General features: G+C 35.4%; 1 protein-coding gene across 6 annotated transcripts in view; it reads right to left on the reverse strand.

Annotated features, from left to right (window-relative positions):
- MYT1L (myelin transcription factor 1 like) overlaps positions 1-25,163 on the reverse strand; it is a 300,604-nt gene that overhangs the window by 56,011 nt on the left and 219,430 nt on the right. For 5 of the 6 annotated variants that reach the window (XM_090136335.1, XM_090136340.1, XM_090136339.1 and 2 more), the window contains 6 exons: positions 19,534-20,511; positions 14,692-14,826; positions 12,036-12,126; positions 9,686-9,793; positions 6,314-6,525; positions 275-522 (listed from right to left, as the gene is read on the reverse strand). In XM_090136335.1, the coding sequence (XP_089992461.1) occupies positions 275-522; positions 6,314-6,525; positions 9,686-9,793; positions 12,036-12,126; positions 14,692-14,826; positions 19,534-20,511 (1,772 nt within the window). The remainder of the gene's footprint in view (positions 1-274; positions 523-6,313; positions 6,526-9,685; positions 9,794-12,035; positions 12,127-14,691; positions 14,827-19,533; positions 20,512-25,163) is intronic. The other variant, XM_090136341.1, reaches the window with a different exon arrangement.

Raw genomic sequence — 25,163 nt, forward strand, 5'->3', positions numbered from 1 at the left:
CTTTTATAATTACAGATCTTACTAGTAAGAGACAAATTAAAAAATGAGGGAGTACATGCTATCATGCTTTCAGTTTATATACCGATCGGGTTTTCCCAAGATACTTGACAGCAATTTTTTTTTTTTTTTTTCTTCCCTGCTTTAGCAGAAACGTGAGATTATGTTAATTTTGAGTAAAAGAAAGAAAAAAAAAACACTCTTCTTTCTATCAGAGGCACAAAGCTAGTGCAGTAAAGACGAATCTTCATCAACAAACAGAATTACTGATTTTTACCCTTGCACAGAGATCCTGAGGCTTAGTGGAGAGGTTCTGAGGCATCTCCCTGCAGCGGGTGGAGAGATTCAGAATTGCAGTAGCAGCCATGTGCGCTGCCTCCATGTCATGAGTGTAGTCAAAGCTGCTCTTGCTGCAGGTACTGCTGGCACTGCTGCCTCCACCACAACTCATATTGCTGCTGCTGCTAGGGGCATAACTGCTTGTTGTGCTGCTGGTTGGACTTGAATTCTTACAGTAACGTTTAGCTGTGGGAAGAAATATGACAAGTATGACTCAAAAGAACTAGCATTCTGCATAAGTGAAGAGAAAAACAAACTGCTGGAGGTGAAATTTATAATGAGCAACAGTAACCAATACAAAAAAAAAAAAAAAAAAAAAAAAGGAATAAGAATGATGGCTGTATTTCTTGATTTCTGCCTGTGATTTTTATATGCTAAATATATGAGTTTGTATGAAATAATCCCCCGTACAAATCTGTATGATGTGATCATGAATTCTTCTGACAAACAGGCTGGATTTAGAAAACAATAAAAACTCAAAGAAACACTGCTTTTACCCACATATAGAATCAGACACAAGGTAGAATCTGCTCAGATTGTTCAGTTTTACTAATGAGGGGGAACATAACACTATAAAACCTTTCACAGCTACATGAGCAAGTGTAGTTTTAAGGTCTAGATTCCCCAGGGCTACTGGACATCAAGCACACTCAAAGGGCTTGGGTCTCTGGACTAGAGTGCTAACCATATATTGTTGAACACTTCACACTTCCTAAAGGGATTTTTCTTCCTATACACACTAGGAGATTGGCCATCAGAAAGGAGAGGAAGACAAGAACATGATGAAAGAAGAAAGAAAGTGGCCACATGTAAGTTATCCCATGGATCTCACAAAGGCAAAAGCAATGGCTGCATAAATGGAAACAATCTTAAGTGAATCACCACCAGCTTCAAACATCCCAAGTGCTTACAATTCTTTATAAAAACAGTAAGGGCCAAAGATGCTCATTACTGCTGATACTGAGACACAGAGCACTGTATTCTGACTGGCAGAAACCGCTAACGCACTGACAAAGCTCACTTCCATTCTATTTAAATACAATGTAGAACTGCTGCACTGCATTAAGACATGCTCCTTACAGCCAAATGTATTATAATAATAATGCAAAACAGTCCTATTAGCCCACTTATTTCTCCAATCCTTCCCCCAAATAAATTATTTAAAAGCACTTCTATAAAATGCAAGAAGGTGTCAGCTTGTCTCCAAAATCTAAAAGTTTACATATTCTCACATAAAAGTCAAGGTCATAGGATACATAAATGGGTATTACCGTGACTATTTCCCCTTAAGATGGAAATGTATACTGCAGAGATCATACCGTATAGCACAGTATAACAATAACAAACTAGCATGCTGATTAGAGAGCTATACAAAAAAGGTCAGACTCTAGCTAGAGCTCTTCCGTGATGGGTTCCATTTAAATGCCAGACTCTTCGGGTGCATTTGTCTGAGCAGACATACATATAATAATCTGCTCCCATGAGCACAGCCCATTTGTGAACCACAGGCTGCTGTGCTAGGCAGGTAGTATTCAAAAGAAGAATCAGAAAGCAAAATATCTCTGCTAGAGCTTATGTCATCTCTCTCCTTCAAAAAAATGAAAAAATCACTGTGCTATTTTTACTGTAAAGGAAATAGTTTTTCACTTAATTCATAACAGATGGAAAGCCACATAATGCACAGGGTGTGATTTTTTTAAGTGAAGTTAATGCTGAACATTCATCACTTTTCTTTGTTTTAAACACATAGTAGCACTACTTTTGCAGGGTATCCACTAATAATAAACCTGTGAACAATTTCTCCAGTTTCATTATTAATACAGTAGTCAGTGGCAGTCATTAAAAATTCAGCATTTATCCATTCTTACTTTGTAATGGCATCCAATACGCACAAGAATTTTTCTATATTTAAGGAAGGAAATAATTTAATAATTCAGTTTCTACTGTGTTAACACAGCAAGCACCCTGTACAGCTAAGCATGTCAAATTAGAAATATCTTTCAAAATTTATATGAACAAATAAGGCTTATGTTACTTGCAAAAGAATGCTAGTCTTCTCACAGGAGGTCACATTTAAATGAACATAAGAGACATACTACATGTGAAATCATATATGTAACAATGTGTGTTAAAGGGAGGAAATAGGCAGCTTTATACATAGGACTAACCATCAGAAACTCATGCAGGCTCTGATATGGACTCCTCTGTGGCCTTGGTCAAGCTATATTATCCCTTGAATTCATTTTCCCTATAAATAGAAAATTCCTTCTAAAATTTAGTTGTGTTGTGATTCACTTGCAAAACACTTTGAAGGCTTAAAGTGCTATATGCATGCTACACAATTCTCAGCTTTTAGATAACCAATGATTTAAGCAAAACTTGGAGAGAAATGGCCGTGGTTATTTAAAATTAACTATAAGTGCACATTTTAAAACAACTCATATAGCCCAGACTGCTCATCCCACGTTAGCTTTTCAGGAGAAATAAAGATCACCAATTTATAATGAATTAAATCAAGTCCATTGCTAAGGAAGGGGAAGCTACACTGTTTCACTATTACATAATTCTGCTTGCTACATAGACCAACTCTGTGACACCAGATTTTGGAGCTCTCCAGTCCACCTATGCTTTATGATCCAGCAGTGAAACCAAAGATGGATATGATAATATCTATTATTATTCCACGAATAATAGATACAAGTCTAATCCATTGTATTTCCAGCATACTGACTACCAGGCATGTCTAGGGGCTAATTACAGAGAACGTCTCTAAGTCTACAGGCTCCTCTTTCTAATTAACAGCAGAGGAGTGGGAGATATCTCAACAACTTAAAGGAGCAAACTCTGATATTCTGAATGGAATTTAACTCTACTCAGAGAACCCCATCCCCAGTATTGCCTATATACTGAACTTATTAAGGACATTAATTACAGTTTCAATGATTTTTATGACTCGCACATTGAGATATTAATCTCACCTTATTTCAGGTATCTGATCTAGTCACTATAAGCTTCCTCTACCAGAATAGAAAAAATTAGAACCTTTGAGCAATGATGCACCTAGTTTAAATGTGTACTTCAGGAGAGATGAAACGGCATCAAAGAAGCATCTATGTTCCTCTATGGATCTGAAAAGGGTGATTAGTTCAGATATCGGTGGTATACATAATAGAATTCTAGATATGGTCAGACAAATCCTACCCCTAACATTTTCTCAGTGTTTTGACAGACGGTCCCACCATTATTGGTGGGATGAGAGGAGTTTCTGTCATCATCTGAGAAACTGGAAGGGCTGCTATCTCCTCTGCATGCTGAGTCTAGCTGTTTTTTATGTCAGCTGCTGTATACCAATAACCAATTAACCCCAAGATGTGAACAACCATGAAACTGGTATAAAAGATAAGCTAAATACACAAACACAACCAGGGCTTATTCTTCAGGAGTTATTGGAGCATTCTATCTCACAATACAAAGTATCCATTTTTGTTTGTTGTTAAAGCTTACTGAAAAAAAAAAAAATCAAGAAAACAATACAAAGGATATATTTATGCTCATGTCACTCACAGACATACACTTCTTGAACACGTGCCTTTCTCTGATGATGAAAATACAATGTTCACTTACAATTAAAAATAAGACTGAAACATGAAGTTATTGATTTTTCATATCCCTGAACTGTTTGTCACCTCTCACATGGTCAGAAAAAATAGACTGCTGCTTAGATGCAAGTTCCCCAGAAGATTTAGGCTTTCTTTCAGTATTTTCAAGATGAAAATATTTTTCAAAACATAATTTGCTCTCATATAAATGTGTATGTGCTGACACACATAAGAAGTGTACACATGGTACCTCCATAGTGGTCTTGGTACAAATAATTAATAATTTATTTTACACACAACTATGAAATCACCTAAAAATGCGGCAAAATTTCTCGAGGAAAAGTGGCTCTTTTAAGTTAAGACTCTTCCTGAAATTGCCTTCATATTCAACTATTTCCAATAGCGGCCAACAAAATCTTTGTCCCACTGAATGTCAGTGTCAGGATTTTACTTATTCTTTAACTGATTTTCCTGAGGAACTCTGAAGCCATTTGCCCATTTAAGACAAACATGATGGAGTGATTATGTAATATTAAAGATCTAGGGATTCTAAAGGTTTTGTGAATATCACTGATTTGTTACAAACAAAAACTCGAATGATGCCTGGGATCAAGTCAGCATATCTGCCTGGTCAAACAACACACACATCACATGCAGCTACAGCATGTGCCAGTATGCAGTATGGAGTAAATCCGTTGGAAATTTGCCTTCATTTGTCAAACAAACTGCTCCAGTTGTAATGGGCAACAGTTTTCTCAGTACACAAGAATAACGTATACTTGCTGTACTAGCATTAATCATGTATTTTGTGTCCCTCTGTCCCATGTGGCTTAGATAACTTAGCAGTGAAACAAGCTTGTCCCAGTCCAAAAAGATTCCCAAAGTAAAATTCTAATTCATATCAAAGGAAGGTGAGAATGTAGAAAGACAGCTATATAACTCAAATATATCATTATTTAAGATCACTGTTGAACTTGTGTTTAATGCTACATGTATTTTCAAATTCTGATGATTTGGAAAAAAGTACCCTTTCTAATTCTTTGCTGAAATAGGGTCTTAAATGAGAAAAAATATGCATTACTTGCTCAAGCATCAGTAATTCGATCCATACATATGCATATTCACAGGTTCCTTAGTAGCACACTGATTCTTGCCCTTTGCAAGAGTAGACAGAGCATATATGCAACAGTTTTTCTTATATCATTAACTTACTAACCACAGTTACAGTTAGTGCATTACCTTTAGTAATGCTCAAGCCCTTAATCTGACACAGGAAATGTGATGAGTGTATGAGAGAAGAAAAACAGCCACTTTTACTCAAAAATAAGTTGCCTTTCATACCTCTTCTCCCTTCTGCTGTAGTGGAAAAATATGCCTGTTGATTCTAAAGAAAACAAATATCCAAAAGGTGGGAGCTGTATCAATTTTCCCTTTCTCCACTTGCCTACTTTTGAATGTCAGAATCTGTGCTCGGGCAACAGCATAAATTGTTTTATGTAGTGTATTTATTTCTGTTTTCCTAACCAAAAATCTGGCATCTATCTGGCATCTGCTCAAAATTTCCTACGGTAGTAAGTGAATAGCATCAAATATTTTAACAAAAAAAAAAAAAACAAAAACCAAAAACCAAAAACTAAAAAACATTTATTACTATATCATATACATTCATGTAATATACATATATATAAAATTTGTATTGCTCTGAAAAAATCTTGATGTCCTCATAAGTTGCAATCCAAATCCTGCATTCTTCGTCATGTAGTTCATTTTCGTCCCCTAATGAAAATCCTCTTGCCTGATGGACACTATTCTATTCACTTGAACTGAAGCCACTTTCAGTCTATTTCTAAATGTAATGTGAGGTTTCCCAGAGAACTCTACAGGTTTATTCACAAGGATGAAATGAGCACAAATGCCTCATTATGTAAGTAGCAGAGATTTCTGAAGTGCAACGAGATCCAGGTTTTCTACTTCCACATCCCCACAGAGTACGTATGTTATCTTTATGAGTTACTTGAGCTGCTGTACAGAAATGAGAATCCTAATGTGACCCATGAGGCCAGGTCTCCCAGACAGCAACATAATGCAGTGTTCCTGCATCACAAGAACTAGTTCTATTCCTTAGTTTTACTGCAATCACAACACATCCCAGGAGCTTAATAGCTGGAGATGTTCTTTTGCCAGTGCAACAATTGTGAAGCAAGCACCGTATAAAACAACGCTTTTAAAAAGGCCTTTAAAAAGAACTTACACATGACAGCATTCCTCATAATACTATATGAACATGAAAACATGTCTTATTTATATGATGTTTACATATACAACAACATGATTAACTGCAAACTTGTCTCTCATGTATAAGAGTGTGCACCTCCTACCATCATATCCTTTGGGGGATATATCCCTGGATTGCACCTTGGGAGCTATGGCTCTCTTGCCATAGGCATGGTTGTCATAACTGTTATATTCAAACGTAGTCTTAGAGTATTTCTCTAGTTCCTTGGCCAAGTTGGAGCGGGGTGTGGTGGTGGGGACATTGTTTCTGTAGCCATACTGAGGGATCTCCAATTGCTTAACAAAGCACATGGGCCTAGAAATTAAAGATATGTAAAGTTTGTTAGATGCAGTTCAGTTTACTGTGTTTGTGCATAATTTATAGTTCAGATTAGAAAATCTTAGTTATTTCTTGCACTCATGAGACAGCAATATATTATTGCATTTGCTTTGTTTGGTTATTTTCAGCAGACAAACAATACATATTTTCTTGAACAAAGCCTAGACAAAATTAATTCTAATACAGCTAAATGTATTCTGTATCTAAAAGTATTTTAAAATTCTGTTTTAAAATACCCCAGGGTTCCCCTTTCCCTTTGTAATTGCATCACATAGCAAACATTTTCTTTTGGGGAGGTGAATCAAAAAAAGACAAGTGAACTGACAGAAGAAGAAGTTTGAACAAATTCCTTCAAATGTCAAAAAAAAAAAAAAAGAAAAGCACGGAAAGCTCAATTTAATTAATGAAGTTTCCTCTAAATCTTTTTCAACAGAGTTGCATGCTGTTCTCCTGTACGTTTTCCAAAGGAGTTAGTCTTGTTTCACCCTTCAGTATAGAGTTCCAGGTTGATGCTAAGAAATACACAGGATACTCTCACTATTTCTGTGGACTTTCAGCTGCCTCATGTGTCCTGCTCACCCTTAAATGCAAGGTTCAGGCAGGAGCTGCAACGCTTGCTAAACAAATACCTCAAGGAAAGTTATCTGAAAGTTACAGAATAAACGTATATCAGCTAAATTTCTCTTTCCTTTAGGATCAGAGAGGATAGTCAGGAAAAGTCCCAACTGATCTCTTTCAGGCCCTTGAAGAAAGTTGTGAAATCTCAGTGAAGGAATCCTATAGTGAACTTCTCCACTGTCACATCGTCTTCTGCATGTGGACACAGAAGTCATTATCTTTCAGTGTATAAGGCAAGGTCAGATCCTGCAAACCTTTCCTACACAAGAAAGTGTTATAGGAAGCAGATTCTACGCAGTAATGCTTGCCTACCTACTGCATTTAGCAGGCGGTAAAGATGATGAACAGTACACCTTAGATGCTTCTGCTGGAATCAAGAATCATACTGTCAAGTTTTTTTTTTCACTCTTTTTTTTTTCTTTTTTCTTTTTTTTTTTCTTTATTGCATTTACAACCAGTGGGAATAGAAGGAACAGTTGTAAGATCATAAACTCAGTCAAGACCAGAGGAAGGCTGGCAAAATGGAATGTGGTATTTATTAAGAATTAGATTTTGAATATTATGTGATATCTGAATCAATTCATTTTCATATAATTTAGGATATTTATGTAAGGAGAACCCAAAAAAATTACAGTAGTCATACTATTTCCTTTGATTTATGTTTCCTCACTTTGGATATTTCTTCCTCCAAAGCACAGTGGGAGGATTTACACAATGAGCTGATATGAATATTATTTTGATACCTCAAGACAATCCATGTTGAGATAACAAAAAATGTAGTTCAGTTCTTGTACATTCAATGTAAATCCAAAATTTCTGTGGAACAGAGGTCCTGTGAATTTGATTTCTCTTTAAGAAATGCTAAATCAAAGTGGGATGGAAACTCGGATGAAGACAAATATTCAAGACTTAGTCTCAGAACATCACTGTCTCCCTATTAGTTGCCTGCGTGTAAATATCATAATTAACTCCCAAGTTCTTCCTCTCAAATACTTCAGTGACTTAAAGGTAAAAGGGAAGCAAGAGATAAGATGAAAGCATTATCTGAATTGCTGATAAAATGTGAAATACAGGGCAGACTCACAAGCAACATTAAGATTGCAATGCAATTTCCTAGGGAGTTTTCCAGCAAACTGGATGCTGTTTTTGAGCAGTCACCTTCTTTGTATGGCATCCCTAATGAACAGTGATAAAAAGCACTGCATTTTTTTTATTTGCCTTTTTCCACCAATGAGAAACTATGTTATCCTCACAAAGGCTCTTGTTTATTAATAGGCTTTAAGAATCTTTCTCTAAGAAAACTGTCTGGGATGCTACATGAAAAGTAGAATAATCTGAAGTAAGGGCATTTAAGAAAAAAAAAAAAAAAAATCAAAAACAATCCAAGGAAAGAAAAGAAGTTAATAGGCCCAAGAAAAAAAAAAAACCCGCAGATGTGAGCAATAAATCTCTGTTCTTAGTTCTGTCAAAATAGTGCTGTTGTTGTTGTTTTTAAATATTATGACTAGATGAAGCTTAAGAGAATATGCAAAGAATAATCTTGATAATACAAAATTTCATTTTAAACAACCCTATCAGATTTCAAATCTAGAAGATAATCCAATGCTAAGAAACTAATGGGATAAATAGGAAATGCTGGCAACTAAAGCTGTGGCACTTCCTTCATGCTCCTTCCTGAGAGCTGAGAGGGATGTACCTATCCCAGTCCACAAATACCGCAGTATCCACTGAGAAATTCTGCAGCTCTTGGGGCATCATCAGTACAAGGCTGGAATAATCATGCAGAAGTCTAGTTCTTTCACATGTATCCTTCACACTTCAGCTCCTTAGAAACAATATTTTTTCCACCCATATATCTCAAAAGAGGAGACAATAGTGGAAAGCTAGTTATAGCTTTGGATTAATAAAGAATATATGGATGAAGAGAAGGAGTATAATTATGTCAAAGTGGTTCAAGATCATATAAAATTTAGCACAAATTTTCTTTCTTTCCATCCTTCCTGGAAGTGAGTAGAGGAACAAAGAACTACACCTGACTTTATTTTGGAATCTAAGCTGTATTCATCATTTTTCCAAGTGTCCTGTTAAAAAGGTCTGCAACCATTTTGGTAATGCAAATAGGGCTTCTGGTTTAATTTAAACTGATATTTACTAGTAAAAGCCTGCTGAAAAAACCAAGACTTACCGGTAAATATTAGTTTATTCCCAAAAGATACCAACTTTTTTCACACTGTTCTTAGACTTTGCACTCCAGCAGTCATCTTTACACCAAACAATGCCTAAGACAAAAATGAGCTTTTCAGCTTTACATATATTTGCCAAAATAATTACCAACCCTCCCCCATGTAAATTGAGTGGGAAACATACTCTGTGAGAATTGGATCCAGAAGCCCTAATTCTAACTCTTCTTTAAAGGAGATATATATGTATATACAATGTATATAAATATAAATTCTCAGATTAGGTGAATGTGTGATGAATTCTGCATAATAATAAGTATTATAGTGATTTCTAATACCTTAAAACCCGATCTGATGCCTGGTTTGATTTTGACACATCACAGTTCTGATGCTTCTCTTGAGCTTTAGCCAGTTTCTCTGCTGCAGCAATAGGACATCCAGAGAGGCTGCAATTACAGAAAGGAAATTTAATTTTCTTGTCCTGCGTAGTTTCACATTATAGCACTGATCCAATTACTCCTTCTCCTCCTTAGCCTGTATCAGGATGAATCTGAAGGAAAAGACTTTCCAAAAGCTTTTCGGTCATGTGTATTTTCTGTAGACTTCCTTTCTTCTGTTTTCAAAGTTATATGGTAGATCTTAGAACTGTTCTTCTCTGATGTATGTGGGTAGATTATTTATGGATGTCAGCCAGTGAACATACCAGTAAAAGAGGAGAATATAACCTGGGATCTATTGTGCAGCTCTGTTAGCAGACTTGTAACCTTTATGAATCTACAAATGTTGTCAATGAAATGGCTTCCAAGGATGATTAAACACCATGTAGGCCAAATTTTGCACTGCTTCAGACTTTATTCACCTTCATCAAAAGCAAGTTACATAAATGAGTGCAAAATTTGGTCTAAGGTCTCCAAATCTTCATCTCAGATATATTATGCCTAGTGATTGTTCATGAAATTCAAGCACCAAAGTATGTTTTCTAATAATAGATGATATAACATGAAAGGAAATTCTGCACTTGAAATTCAATTAAATTTGCAAATGCTGAACTACTATTGCATTGACTAAAATAAGCCTTTAAAAAAAAAAAAAAAAAAAAAAAAAAAGATGCAGAACAGTAAAAAATAAGTATCTGATGCCAGCAGATGGTGCTCTTAGTGAAGCTGTAAAAACCTGTGACCTGACAATGGAGGGGATCCTTTCCTTGTCACGGTCTATTGCGTGTTTATGTGACCGCAGTTCTCTGTGTTCTCCACAGGAAAAGAAAATGAAAGGCAAATCAGTGCATTCCCAGATGTTCCCTTCTCTACAGGGAAAAAAAAATAAAACAGTGAAGCAGAGCAAAATGCCCCAAAAGCTGCAGAAGGAGGTGAGCAGAGACTGCAGACTGCTCCTTTCAGCCCTTCTTCAGTTTCCTACCTCTGCAGAGGGTTGCGGGGGCTCTGGAGTCATGCCAGAGGGCAGCTGCTCTCTATTGACATGCTCTTTTCAGACACCTCTAATAATCTAGTAGATATTCAACCAGAAGTGAATACTGCTTCAAGCAGTAGTAAATCCCATGACACCTTCTCAGAGATTTTTGCCGCATCTAACAGCAGCATCACTACAGAGAAGAAAGGGGTACCAGAGCTTATGTACAGGGTAAGGTACCCACAAGAGTCTTCCAGGAGGCATGCAGTAAATACACGGGGCTCCAGTAAGGCAGAACTTGACAAGACTGAGCATTCAGTACCTGTGTAGTCCCATCCCATTGATGCTACAATTAACAGTAAAAAAGGAATTAAATAGGAACCTTGCATCCTTATACCATCCACTCACGTTTCCTGGGTTTTTTAAAAACTATAAAGAAATAAGCAAGATCTTGTATTTTGTGAGAATACTATGATCTACTAAAAGTTGCAGCAATATTTTGATAATTTTGTTATTTGTCTAAAAAAATTTAAAGGGAAACTGCATCCCTTCTATAAGATTCTATTAGTAATTTTAGGAAACTACAGAAAAGTTACCTTTTTCCTTGATCTCCTTTTGACTTTTTATATTGAACATTTTTAGCTTCTAATTTTTTAATGTAGTGACATTTTTATAATCTTTCTTAGTTGTGAATGAGGACAACAGGGTCAAAAGTATATTTTAAGTAGAAAAGTTACCTCTTATGATGCTTGTGTACCTAAAATGCTGTTTCTCATGTATAAAAAAATAACCATTTTTAGAAGTAGAGTGGAATTTTTCATGCAATATAATCTCTGACAAGAGTGAAGCGTGAGGATAAGAACTCTGCCCTAGTCTTGATGATGTTGGCAGATCCTTCAGTCTCCTTGTGACATGCCCATAAGGGAATCATACTCATTTTGCATCACTGCTAATACCAAAACAGAAAGGAGAAACCAAACCAAACCAAACCAAAACAACAACAACAAAAAACCACCCCAAAAGCTAAGGATGCTTGAAATGTATTCTGCAGATCAATTCATCCATTCTGAGGCAAATGCACATTTATCCTCCTCAGAAAACACATGAAAAAATATAACTCTTTAAAGCAGATAAAGCACATGATGCACCATCTGTCAATCTTAGAAACAACACAACAGAACACACATTCACACTCCCCCCCTGCCATGGACTGCTAGAAGGGCTGCAGTTTGGAGGCACTGTTCCCTCTAGGTTGGTGTCCAGTGATGGCATCCTTACCTTCGGTGGGAATTCCTGTTGCTATTTACGTGGCCCCGGCCTGTGCAGCCTGGTGTAGGACACTTAAGAACATTTTCATGCATGGCAAGAACTTGACAAGGAGAGTAAGAGAAAACAGCAGAGTATGAAAACAAGAAAAAAAAATCAAATCCCAGTATATATGAAACCATTTTAAAACAAAGCAGGATTCATTAACAACCAGCATTCCTCAAAATACACATGACACACATAGCCAATAAAGCCTGATGAGGGAAGTAAGTACTGTGACCCTATACTCTAACACAGGGCAACAGTGAAAGTTATGAAGGCTACAGAACCTATAATCAAATGTGTCTCTAGTGCAACAATGAAGCACAAGACTTCCCACATCCTCATACAAAAACACTGAGCAAAGATCTGCTCAACAGCGAACAGCGAGCTAGCAACAGTCCAGTAAAAAGTTATGGACTACAAAAATTCTTCCAGAAAATGTATGCACTCAGAATATGTAACTTTACACACACAGTATCAAGCTCGAGAATGAAAATCTGCTCTCAAGTTATACTGGTGGAACACTGGATTACTTGAAATATGCCTCAATGCAAGACTGATTAGAATTTGATACTAACTGCAGGACAGCCCAATTGATCTAGGGCCCAGTTCTGCCCACATCCACATAGATACCTATGTCTATATGAGGAGTAGAATTGGCCCTTCCATATTTTAACTTGTATTTTCCACAGACGTGAAAACTGCAATTGATAGACTTTTTGTTAAAAAAGCCTAAAAATTAAAAATAAGCAGTTAAAAAATTGAGGGATGGTGGAAAAAAAAAAAAAAAAAAAAAAACCTAAAAAAAAAAAAAAAATAAAAGCAGAAAAAAAAAAATAACCCAACCTTTGTAAAAGAAGAAACAAGTGGAACAAGCTTAAGCTAGTAAACTGATTTACATCTGCTTCCACTGCAAACTGAATGGAAAATTTACTCCTACAGCTGCTGAGAGCAGGTCTTTTCTGAATCAAAACTCAAGCTAAGAAGTTCCAAATTATCACAAGCTTTTTCGTTACATGAGACAATTCCATGTTATGTGAGACATATCTGAATCCAAATCTCAGAGCTGGATGACAATATATCACTCTATGGAAAGAGGCTATCCAACTCCTTCAAATTCCTTGTTTTCTCATTCAAGCACTAGTCTGGAAATCTGCATTTAGTTCTCACTCAAAAAAAAGTTCTAACAGAATCAATAAATTCCTTGACTGAGTAAAAAATGGAATAAATACTGTTTAGAAAATTGGAAAGTTAAACCACATATACTGATTAAATGATAACCATCATCATCATCCCATCATCAGTGTACTAAAACATGTATAGATGCAGTTTTACTCTGAAATTCCTACTATTTAAAGCTGTTCTTGAAACATGCTTCACAAGGCCAACATCACAGGAAAAAAATAAAAGGATGAGCTCACCTTTTCCATTTTAGTAGGTACAAGAGCATGCAAACAGTTTAAAGCTATATTCTTCTTTGATTTGCATAGTCTTCTACAGGGCTTTTTATTTACCATTTATAAAAATGAGAGAACTTTGAGCAACTGAAAGGATACTTGTGTTGCAGAAACTTACAGGGTCTTACAAAGCAAAGAATAAATCTATCTGATCTACTGTGTTCAGAGATCAACCAAGATGAAGCGAAGTTTCCTAAAGCACTTCCTCATTACTTCTGGAAGAAGCCAGTCTACTACGAAAGAGAAGACTTCTTATTTCTGCTTCTCTTGGTGTGCTGATCTATTTCCATTTTCCTGTCCTTCAGCATCTAGTTTCCCCGGGAAATTGGAGATCATTACAGCCCTGTCTTTAATGTTTCCTTTTGCATCTTAAAGCTCCGTTGAAGTTAGATCTGTAAGTGCTAACGGACAGCAGGGATTTTAGGCCCATAGGATTCAACAGAATAACTCCATTTTGAAATTAGTTTCAAATATAACTGGACCTTAGCAAGACACCTGCCTGGGATATAGCAGCATAGAGCAATTATCTTCAAGAGAACTATGCCATTTCTACCAATCAAGGAGGTGAATTCCAAAAATGGAGCCCTGTGCCTATATCTATGTCTGGATGGGTGAACTATCTTTGCACAGAATCCACTGACATGACAGGAAATTCCATCCATGTAACTGACAGGGGAATATTGCTCAAAATCCTGAGTTTTATAATAGCGTAGATAGCCAAATTGTTATTTTTAATAATATCAATTAGTTTAAGATAAATTATGTTTAAGATACAACAATAAGAGAGGAAAGGGGTTGCAAGTTTTTCAAATAAAATTATTCCTGTACAAGACAATAGAGACAGTTGATATGACATTAGCACGCAGAAGTAAAAGCAGTGCACATCTTCGTGAAATCTTTTTGTCTGTTGACTAAATAAATCTACACGAATAACCTAGCATTATTAAAATCAAAGAATACAGCTTTAAAAGTTGTTGTTTTAGTGTTAAAGTTAGTAGAGAATGGAAACGATGGAAAAAAGGAAAAAATTGTAACACAGAACAGTTGACTAAGTTGAGACAAACCATACTGAAAAAAAAAATTAACTTTTAAAATAAAAAGTTTTAACAGCATGCTAGAAAAATCCCTGTAGTTTTATCCCCAGTTTCCATGAAACAATGTGAACTTACTTTCTGGAGGGACCCTATCTTTGTGTGGGCATCCTGACAAACTGCGGTGATGGGGGTAAAGCCCCGTTACATGGCCAGTTCCATCACACCCAGGGGTAGGACATTTGCTCTCTTTCTTTTCTGTTCTTGAGGGATCTATAATTTACAACAAATGTGTCAAGTGAATGATGCTTTCCACATTTCTGTAAGAAGGTTCATTTAATCATGTCATTTACTCTTTGGTAAATGTTCATAAGAAAACTAGAAGAAAAAAAAGAAACCACTACTGCTTAACACAGTTCTGGAACTTTTATCCCATTATATCATTTTCAGACTGCAGAGTCCTATGATCACAGCAATACCCATCCAGAGTGACTGGAAAGTGACCTTTTTAGAGCAAAGCCATTCCACTGTCAATCAATGTTCTGCTGGCAAGCATCAGCTCAAGGGTGTAAGGTCATTTGGAAACTGTTTAGTTGGAATTTCCCATCTTTACATTCTTACTTGTCTGATATATTGAAGTCTACAAACATACTGTCATAGAAGTTCAATTCCTAACAGTAGCAAACCCAGCTCTTTAGCACAATGATTCAAAGATTCTGCACAAACAAATTCCTTTTCCAAGGCTCTCTGAACAGATTACTCTATTTTCTTTAAATTCCTTATAAAGCAGTATCCATTAGGTACATAATCCTTCTCTTCAATAAATTAAGGTGGGGTAAACGCTGTAATCGGAATTACAGAACATAGCATTTGCTGTGGAAATTTGGGCCATAACAAAAATGCATGTATGCTGCATAAAGACTATTCATAACTTCAAAAGGTTGACGATCTTTTAGAATGTTGTTGGATCTTCTGTCTACAAATCAATAAAAAGTCTGAAGAGACTTTTTCTCAACAAGATAAAGTTTTCTGCCACGTAGTGGAACTGCTGGTGAAATTAATCCTGAACTAGAATGTTCATCAGCTGTAGTTCCTTTTATAGAACATCTGTAAATAACATTACTAGCCTTCCAGCCCAGCACATGATACATATCATATCACATTGTCTTGACCACAGTAGTCAAATTATGAGACTAGTACAAATGTTTACATTAGTATTGAAGGAATGAAATTCAGAATACTCTAACTGCTACCACTGATATTCCCTTTCCAATTTTTTTTTTTTTTTTTTTTTTTTTTTTTTTTTTTCAGTTCAGCATCTTTTCAATACCCAGTCAGAGTTATCCTCATTTAAGTATATTTTCCTGTTCTCATCATTGCTCTGCTTCAGGATTTATGCTTTCTCCTCTGGAAAATAAAATTTTGCTATGCATTTTCCACAGGATCTTTCTTATGTTAAATGCCATCCCAGCTTTAACAAATGCAACCCTCAGTGCAATTAGTGGTAATTTCAGTACTTGCAGATCTTCACACACAATCCATTTTTTAAAGCTTTAGTAAATAGAATCCAGAGCTCACATTCAGTTGTGGACTTATTTTTCCTTGATTTCCCTCTGGTAGTTTTGTGCAAATAAACTCTTACATTCCACATCCTTTAGAAACACCTTCATTTTAGCAAAACACTTCAGCTCACTGTAAGTGACTCTCCATGTCTTAAATACATTCTTCTATTTTAATACAATATTTAAAACTTAACTTTTGCAACTGGAATCCCTAATTGTGAAAGTTTTACTTTACTTAGCCTGTATGTTGACTGTAAAATACAGTTCTTTGTTTTACTCTCTTTAATAATAAATGTACATACAAATCCATCTTCAAAGTGCAATAAAGTTATCACAACACTCCTGAAAATACCATAACCTTATACTTAAGGAAATTGAAACAAAGAGATCAAAAAATTAAAACCAAGGCCACAGAAGGAGTGAATGTCAAAGGAGGGATTAGAGGTCTTGCCAAATAGGCCTGTGCTGAGACCACTAGAACATCAAGCCCACAGCTACATACATACACAGTTCTAAGCAATTCTTCATGTCAAGAACTTTGGAATGCATAAAAGTATTAGATATATGAAAAGGTAACATAAATGAAATACAAATTATATAAATATAACAATATTTGAGGACTGTAAAAAATGTAGATGATTAATAGACCATAACGGCTTTTTATAGATTTTAATCTAGAGGAATTTTAGCTACTTCATGTTGCCATAGCTCCACAGAGGTTAATGAAGATATTCTAATTTGGAGCAACTGAGAATCCTGACACTTAAAGCGTCAAGACAGTTCTCTACTGTATTCAAGACTATGCTGAAAAGTTATAGTACGTATCAGATACTTAGGAGCCTTTATGGTCTAATGAGTCAGAAAAGATGCTGTATACTCTTCGTAATTGTTTCAAAACTTACATAAAATTTCCCATTGCTTTTAATGGAAGACATCTGACTAAACTTTCCATAACTTTTTACAGAACACTGGATACTTTTCTGCAAATCCTTTATTTCCAAAGGGGAGAAATATTGCATACTGTTATTTAATTCTGCAACATTTCTTCACTCCATGTCACAATGGCTATATTCACAGAATCATAGAATCATAGAATGGCCTGGGTTGAAAAGGACCAAAATGACCATTTAGTTTCAACCCCTCTGCTATGTGCAGGGTCACCAACCACTAGACCTATTGCCTGAATGATGGTTGTTAGAGGACTCAAAAGGAGTTTAAATTCACATGTTCAAATTCAAATTTGTTCAAATTCAAATTCAAACGTTTAAATTTTTCAGATAAAAGCTCTAAACAGCAAGGAAAAAATAGTTAGTGGTCCCTTAACAGTTCAAGACAGAAGCCTTGAAGTATTTCTCATTGCAAACCTGGGTACCCCAAAAGTTTCCACTTCATCATATCATTTATCTCTGTGGATATCTCTTCTAGGAGTATTTGGAAGATAATATATCAGTTGAGAACAAATGATATAAGCAACCGTCTAACTTAAAGCTTCCTTTCTCAACAACTACCTTTTTAATGTAAGGAAGGAATCAACTTTTCTTTGTTGTCTTAATTAAAGAAAGCATAGAACTATCCACTCCACAACATTTCTCAGTCCAAACTTCCACAACGTATCTTGGTCCAAACTTCCACAACATTCTTTGGTCCAAATGACCACAACACATAGCACGGTCTTTTGGTTCCCTGGCTGGGGTTTGGACCTATTATCAATTCAGCCTACAGCTCCTAAAGGACAGGATGTTTCAAAGAAGCTCTAGAATTTACTGAAATATTAAGTCCACAATATTGCTATTGTATTTTACTTATATTGTTTTAGGGCTTATATTGTCTTTTTGGAGATAGCAGATCTATATGCATAAATGCATACAGTCTATGTCTATAAAGATTGGAAGGATTGAACAACAGGAGAGTTAAAAAGCTCTTGAAAAATTAATAGTTTTTCCTTTTTTTTTTTTTTTCTGTAATTTTATTAAAGACACGTATTCAAAGGGAAAAGGCACCTAACATGTGACACGTGAACAACATTTAGAACGACATCTAAATGGAAATGCAATAATACACTAAATTAACGTTGTCTTTCCCAAATACCCAAAATCACAATAGCCTTCACTGGACCATACATATAGTCAAAACCAGCAACACTTCGCTACAATACATCTCACAAGAGTATTTGATAATAGTAATTTCCGTGCTTTTCTAAGGGACTGGACATTACTTTTCTTAAAGTTTTGTAAAAAAAAATCAAAGCCTTGCTTGGACCAAGATGTTTTCTGCCTACCTGAATGTCTCAGGCTGATATTTGTCTTTCAAAACAGAGATTTATAAAAAGTAGGAAAATGCTCAACATCTCAGTTCATTTTCAGAAATGAATCTATTGCTATAATAACAAATACAAGATAAACTTAGTCCCTACTTACTAGCTCCCAAGAAATAATAGCATGACCTCAACTTCCACTAAAGTCAATGGGAATTAAAGGTGTTTGGTCACTTTCAGGAGGTATTGAATAATTTATACAACACAGTCCTACAGGTACAGATGTAGATATGTTAAAGAGGAATGTGGTAAAATAAACACACCATAACAAGAATAATCCCATAAATTAAAATGCATTCTAAAATTAACCTTTAGTTTGCCTTTTTCAGTGTTTTTACTTTTTTATTATTATTATTTTTTCCTGTGTGTAGATATTGTGTGCGTGTGTGTATCTTTTATACTGAATTATGGTCAAGGCAGCACCTTAACTGTTTCCACAATGGAATGAAACCAGTGAAGTGGAATGCACATAAGAAATAAATTGCTATTGATCTCAGCCCAGGCCACACCATGCCTTGCATAGCAAATGGTTTCCATTACCTTACTATCTTAAGATAATTAATGTGCAGTCACTGCCCCTATCTTGTGTTATCGGTCATTCTGATACTGTTCAATTTCTATCAGGCAATTCTACATTTTAGATGGGAGAGGCTTCATCAATAACTGTCATTTGATGATAATTTTATAAATCACAATGCCACCTACCCAATCCAACCTGTAAAATATGCACTTCAAAGCTGATTGACTACCTGCTACATAAAACTCCACTCTCATGTTTTTAATAATCACTATAAAATATATTAAATATGAGAAAAATCTTTGCCTCTTTCAACATGATCTCTTGTTTATTTCCCTGAAAACTTATTTTTTCCGTTTAGCCAAATGATATTCACTGAAATACTGTGCATATTTCTAACATTGTAGAATGAATTACTTTTTTATAGTCACAGCATGAAACTATTTTACAATCATGCCATACTACCACAATTTAAACAAATTTACCATTTTGTGGAATTAATAAATTCATTTCAGAATTCTATGCAAAACTTAACATGTTAGTTCATACTTTCTCATGACATAACATACGGTATATAGAAATATTACCTTTACCATAATATGGCTTTTTGACATGGCCGTCACTGGGTTTAGGCTTCCTGTCATCCCCAGAAAGTTGTCTTGGAGATTGTTCCTCAAATGATCTCATATTATCCCTCCTTCCAGCTTCCACTGCCATTTTTTCTCTCATGGCTTTTGCTCTCTCAGTTTCCAAAGCAATTGCTTTCTCAAGCAGCGTTAAGTTACCTTTTGTCATATCAAACACTTCTTCAGACCTATCTGAAGTAACAGAGGTGGTATCATCATCTCTTTCGTGACAACCATCCTCCTTTGCACAGCTAGAAAAAGTCCTAGATCTGGGGCTCAACTGTTCTTCAAGCCTCATTAGGTTCATCATATCAGAGTAATTCCGGTCTGGTGTTCTTCCTTGGAAGTCATCTTCTTGCCTGACATGCTGACGAGTGTTCATGTTTTGCTGTTGATTTCTTTCCTGTGGGTTTGTCTCACTGAGTTTCCTAGCCAGATCAAAACACTGGTTCCTTAAGCACTCCAAACTGCTGAGACACACCTCTTCATCACTCTCCTCCACCATTTTTTCCGTAAGTCCATTGTTCACAGGCTTCCCTAACATTACAAAGTTCATATTCCTATTATCTTGCTGTGAAGTATTGTCTGCATAATTTCTATCATTAATGTTTTCTGATAGCACTACACCGTGTCCTTGTGCTAGTAATTTAAGGGAGTCCACTGTTTCCCTAACAACATCACTGTCTAAGTCTAAACTCAGCTCGCTTTTCCGACCAATATTTTCATTTTTGTCACTATCATCTTCCAGACTATTAGATGTATTGCTGTTCATTTCTGATTCTGTCCTGGCTCTGTATGCTGCATCCTCAGCAATTTTGCCAAGATTTAACAATGACTTGGCCACCAGTTCATCGTAATTATCATACTCATCATTATTGTTATCGTCTTTTTCTGTGTCTTGCATTATTCGAGTATTGTGACAATTCATTTGATGGTCTTCTGCATAAAAAACAGAAACAAAGAAAGAAACAAAGAAAGAAAGAAAAAGGAAAAGAAAAGAAAAAAAGTGGCTACAATTGGAACTGTTTTTGCAATCACATGGACAGAAAACAAACTGCATGTCAGATATTGTTAATTACACAGCAATTCTATTCAACTAAGGCCCATGTGCAGTTAAGTTTTATTAAGTGAATTTCTCTATAGTCCATAAAGCTATTTTTGTTTTTCTGCTATTTGTACAAATTTATTTCACAGTACTGATAAGATAAAAACAATCAAAGTGCTGACTACTACTGATAAAATATTATGGCATACAAACTTCAGCTTCTCTTTCTCATCCCTACTTTCAGTTTTATGGGGTTTACTGCAACCATATTAGTAATATAACATAACTGCCTCGGTTTCAAATGGTTCTCACTCCTTTATATTCTGTAAATATGGTAAATGGGAAAGGAGTGAACACTACTGGTTTTATTCTCTTAATGATGAATACAATTCACCAAAAGAGAAAAAAATATACACCAAACAGGAAACGGTCATTTTTTTTTAACATCATACACATCATTAGCAGTAGAACCAATGGCTATATGCTAAGATCAAAATAACATTTTACTTAGTGTATCCAACAGCAGAAATCACAATCTCTTAGTTTAATTACATCAACTGTGGAGAAGTACAAATTTTAAAAGAATTGTTATATGAATGGAAGATAGAAGTAATTATATGCATAATGCAATTTTAAGTTAATATGCTAGTCCAAATTATATGGTCATACATGTATGGTAGGGCTATCTACTAGCCTGTGCATTCTAACATAGAGGTGCAGAGGTATCATGTTTTTTACTTAGTTTTGATTTAGCAGCTGTTGAAAAGTAAGGGGAATATGTATTAAAACTGAGCCAGTGTGAGGCCCTAAGGGTGAGATTCATTTCACCTAACTTTAGACATGAGTAAGGCAGGCATCTGTATCCCAGTAATCTGCTCAATATTCCTGTCCTCGATCAGTAAAAGAGGCAGACACTATAAGGGTATAATCCACCTGATCTGACTAAGGTATCTTCCTCAGAATTAAATGAATTACTTACTAAAAGTGCCTGTTCTCTTCATTGACAACAAAGGGGCTCAGAGCAGATGCCTACCTTAAAGATATCTGTATTTGGTCAGATGAATATCATCCAGAGAGCACTTTCTGATATCTCATGTTAACTCAGAAGTTATGTTATTATTAGACCCGTTCTTAAAACAGATACACATTCACCATGGCTTACTAACAAATGTCTCATAAATTTTACTTTTGATTATCAACTACTCAAGCAATATTTAAATGAAAGGAAATTTCCTAAGTCTGTCATTATGTTGATGTGTTATGCCAGTTTTTTAATCTATTGCAAACTCAAAGAAATCAGTAGAGAGCCAACAATTAAAACCTAGTCAAAAGCTAGTCCATCAACTTGCTAATATCATATTTTCAGCTCGGATGTATTTGCATCACTGGTGCACCTAAATATACAGCACTTTCTAAAGTGTGACTTTATGTTTTGGGCTAAGCAAAACAAAGTGGAAAAAGTTCAGCTAGTAGGTGGCTTGTATACTAACATTTTGATCACAGAAAAATAGATTTTATAAAAGTAATTTTCAGGTCAGTGAACAAGAGAGTAAATCAGAATTTTAAATACAAAGCTCAACAGCACAATAATTAATATTTCAGCCATAAGATAGTATTGCTTCTACACAGTGGTTAGGGATCCTGGGATGATAGTAGGCTGTAGTTAAGCAGCAGACCTGATAGATGACTAAGCTATGTCTAGGAAAAAGAAGCTGTGCATGGAAGTTACTATATATTACCTGTTATCCATTTGAATACAATGGGAGGCTAATTAGCAGGAAAGTGTATTATGTTGTTTTCACATAACAAGATATTCTTAGTCAGCAGTGAGTTACCTATTTATCATTAAGGATGGTTTTATTTTAGTTGCTGTTATTCTCAAGATAATCATTATTCATATTCATGTTTCTGTCTACTAAAAATTACATACATCTAAGTATCAGTTTTTAATAGTAAGGGATGTCACTTATGCTTCCTATGTGAAAAATATTCACTCTGAATGTCTTCATAGAAGTATTTAAGGTATTCTTAAATATTCTTATTCTGCAAGAAGGTATTTAAGGATTACTGGATAATTAGTTTGCTTTATCAGAAAATCTAATTTTTCAGTATACTAGTGATCGTTTTCTAAAGCAAAATGTACAAACAAGAACCCCATTTATTTAGATTTAAGACTAAAACCTACTGCCAAGAAGACTGTTAAATAGAAACTGCCGCAATTTTGGGGGTGCTTCTTGTAGCTAGATCTGATTGGCAATTAGATGTAGAAGGAATATCAAAGTAATTAAAGAAGCAGTGCCTTCAAGCTTAGTATGAAACACAGAGAAAAACTGATGAAATCAGTCCAAATTTAACAGGATACTGAAATAAAGCATGGGGAAAAAATATGTTTTCAAAAGCCATACAGAGAACTGTTCAGGTAAGAAGTGACTACTCTAGGCCAACTCCTAAAATGTAAAAAAAATAAATAAATTTGAGGGTTTGTTTTCTACATAAAGGTTTTTGTGTTTGCTTTTATGTGAGTAAGAGTCATGTAAATGATTATCAAGGGAGGAATGTGTTATAGCTTGCCTCCACAACAGTAAAAAGTCAAAATATGAGTCACATACTGTATGAATGAAGACATGTAAATTCCTTTTGAGTAGGTGAAGCTGGGTGAAAGCTGTAACTATAATGTTTTTTATTCTGTTTGGTTATATCCTTTTCAGGGCTCCTGCCCGTTCATTCCTAAAAAGAAGAAGAAAAAAAGGTGGTGGAGGAGAAAGGTGTAAAGCATGAATCCTGGATGAGAGAGGCAGGAAAACAAAATATTTTAATCTAGATTCATACCTCCTCTTTCAATTTTTCTGTCCTTTTCTTAGATCTGCTACTTTCTTCAACAACTATTTTTCACACATTTCTTATCACTATGAAGCAGTTAATTCCAAGAAATACATTGTTTATGCATACTGTATCATCTCCTCAATAATAGTCTGTTGTATGCTAAGCCTTCTGACCTGATCTAGTGAAGCACCCTTGTCACTTGTTTATTAAACTAAAAGTTTAATAAATTAGATTGCCTTAGTTCACTTCCACAAAATATGCCAGCCTAGCAGTTCTATGTGAACATATGTGTCTTTTATTCAGCTGCGTAAAATCTAATCTTGATTACACTTCATGTTTCTATGCTTCCTTAGATTTAACCTGTAACTTCTACTAACCTTAACATGATGTTATTTAATGGTTGTTAAATGACTGCGAAGTACGTAGGACTAAACAGCCTAATCTATTCCTTACAGAACTTTTAGAATCACTGACTCAAATTACATTTTTTTTTATTTGGAGAAGCATCCGAGTCTCTCAAAAAGAAACAAGTCAGCTAATTAGCTGAAGAGCCGCCAGTAAGATTTGGGGTTGCATGGAAAAGGAATATGCAACACAGTTTAAAACAAATATTAGGTTATTTTAGCCCTCAATCCCAGAATACTGTGACAATTTAGTAATTAGTGAATGCAAAATTTGTTTTGTTTATTCCCCAATAGATAAAACAAATGTCAGACCAATTATAGGAATAGTTGGAATAGGTATAAGAGCTGAAAGTCTTTAGACATCTGAACAAAAGTGCACTCTTGTACTGCAGTAAAAAATAAAAATGTGGATAATATGATTTGTTATTACACCTTTCATCCAAGGATCTCAAAGCACTTTACAAACATTATATTAAAAAGCCTCACAACACCCCTGTGAGGTAGGTATTTTCAGCCCATTTTACAGATGGGAAATTAAGATACAAAGCAGGTGAGTGACTCTATGTCATACAAGGAGTCACTGGCAAATAAGGGCTGTAGCCTCTATATCGATGCTACCTCCTTTTGTTTCTATCATTTATTTATGTGAACAACTTCTTGACGGAATAAATGGCTTGCTATGATTTTAGTGTAAGGAGTAATGCAAAATGGCACCTTCATTTTGAGTATGGTAATATATAGCAGTTAGTTTGAGAGATTCTGCAGAGAGAGGCAATGATACTTCAGTAATAATAGCAACTATACTCCTATTGAAGACCAAAGACTTCTGAAATAAGAATTTCCAGATCTGCGTTCTGTGTATCAAATTACTCAATTTCTCCCAAGCATGGGAAAACACGATGGCTAACAAGCTGAATCTACATGTGGTCATATAGGCTTCCCGCCCAGAAAGATGGCTTCATTATCCATGCAGCATCACCTGTTGTAGGACACTTCACTGCTCTTGCTGCTGCCTCTTGTTAGTTCCTAAGTGCTCAGCATATGTTACTACTGTGCTACCATTTTACTCTTCATCTAAACTATAAAATGGGATACATGCATATTTAGCAAAACAATCTTGATACAAATTCCAAAGCTTACACGTTACAACATCATATGGGATAAGGTTCTTTGTACAATGAATGTACAATTGAATAGAAAAATCTTAAGAATAAGAAAGCTGAGAATGTGGAAAACTTAGTGAGCTTACAGCAACTTCTGAAAGGGTTTTGGTTTCTTCTCCACTGAAACTGAAGAAACAGAACACATATGCAACTCTA

This window comes from Phasianus colchicus, chromosome 2 (genome assembly GCF_987193195.1).
Source record: "Phasianus colchicus chromosome 2, bPhaCol1.hap1.1, whole genome shotgun sequence".
In the NCBI taxonomy this organism is placed as follows: domain Eukaryota; kingdom Metazoa; phylum Chordata; class Aves; order Galliformes; family Phasianidae; genus Phasianus; species Phasianus colchicus.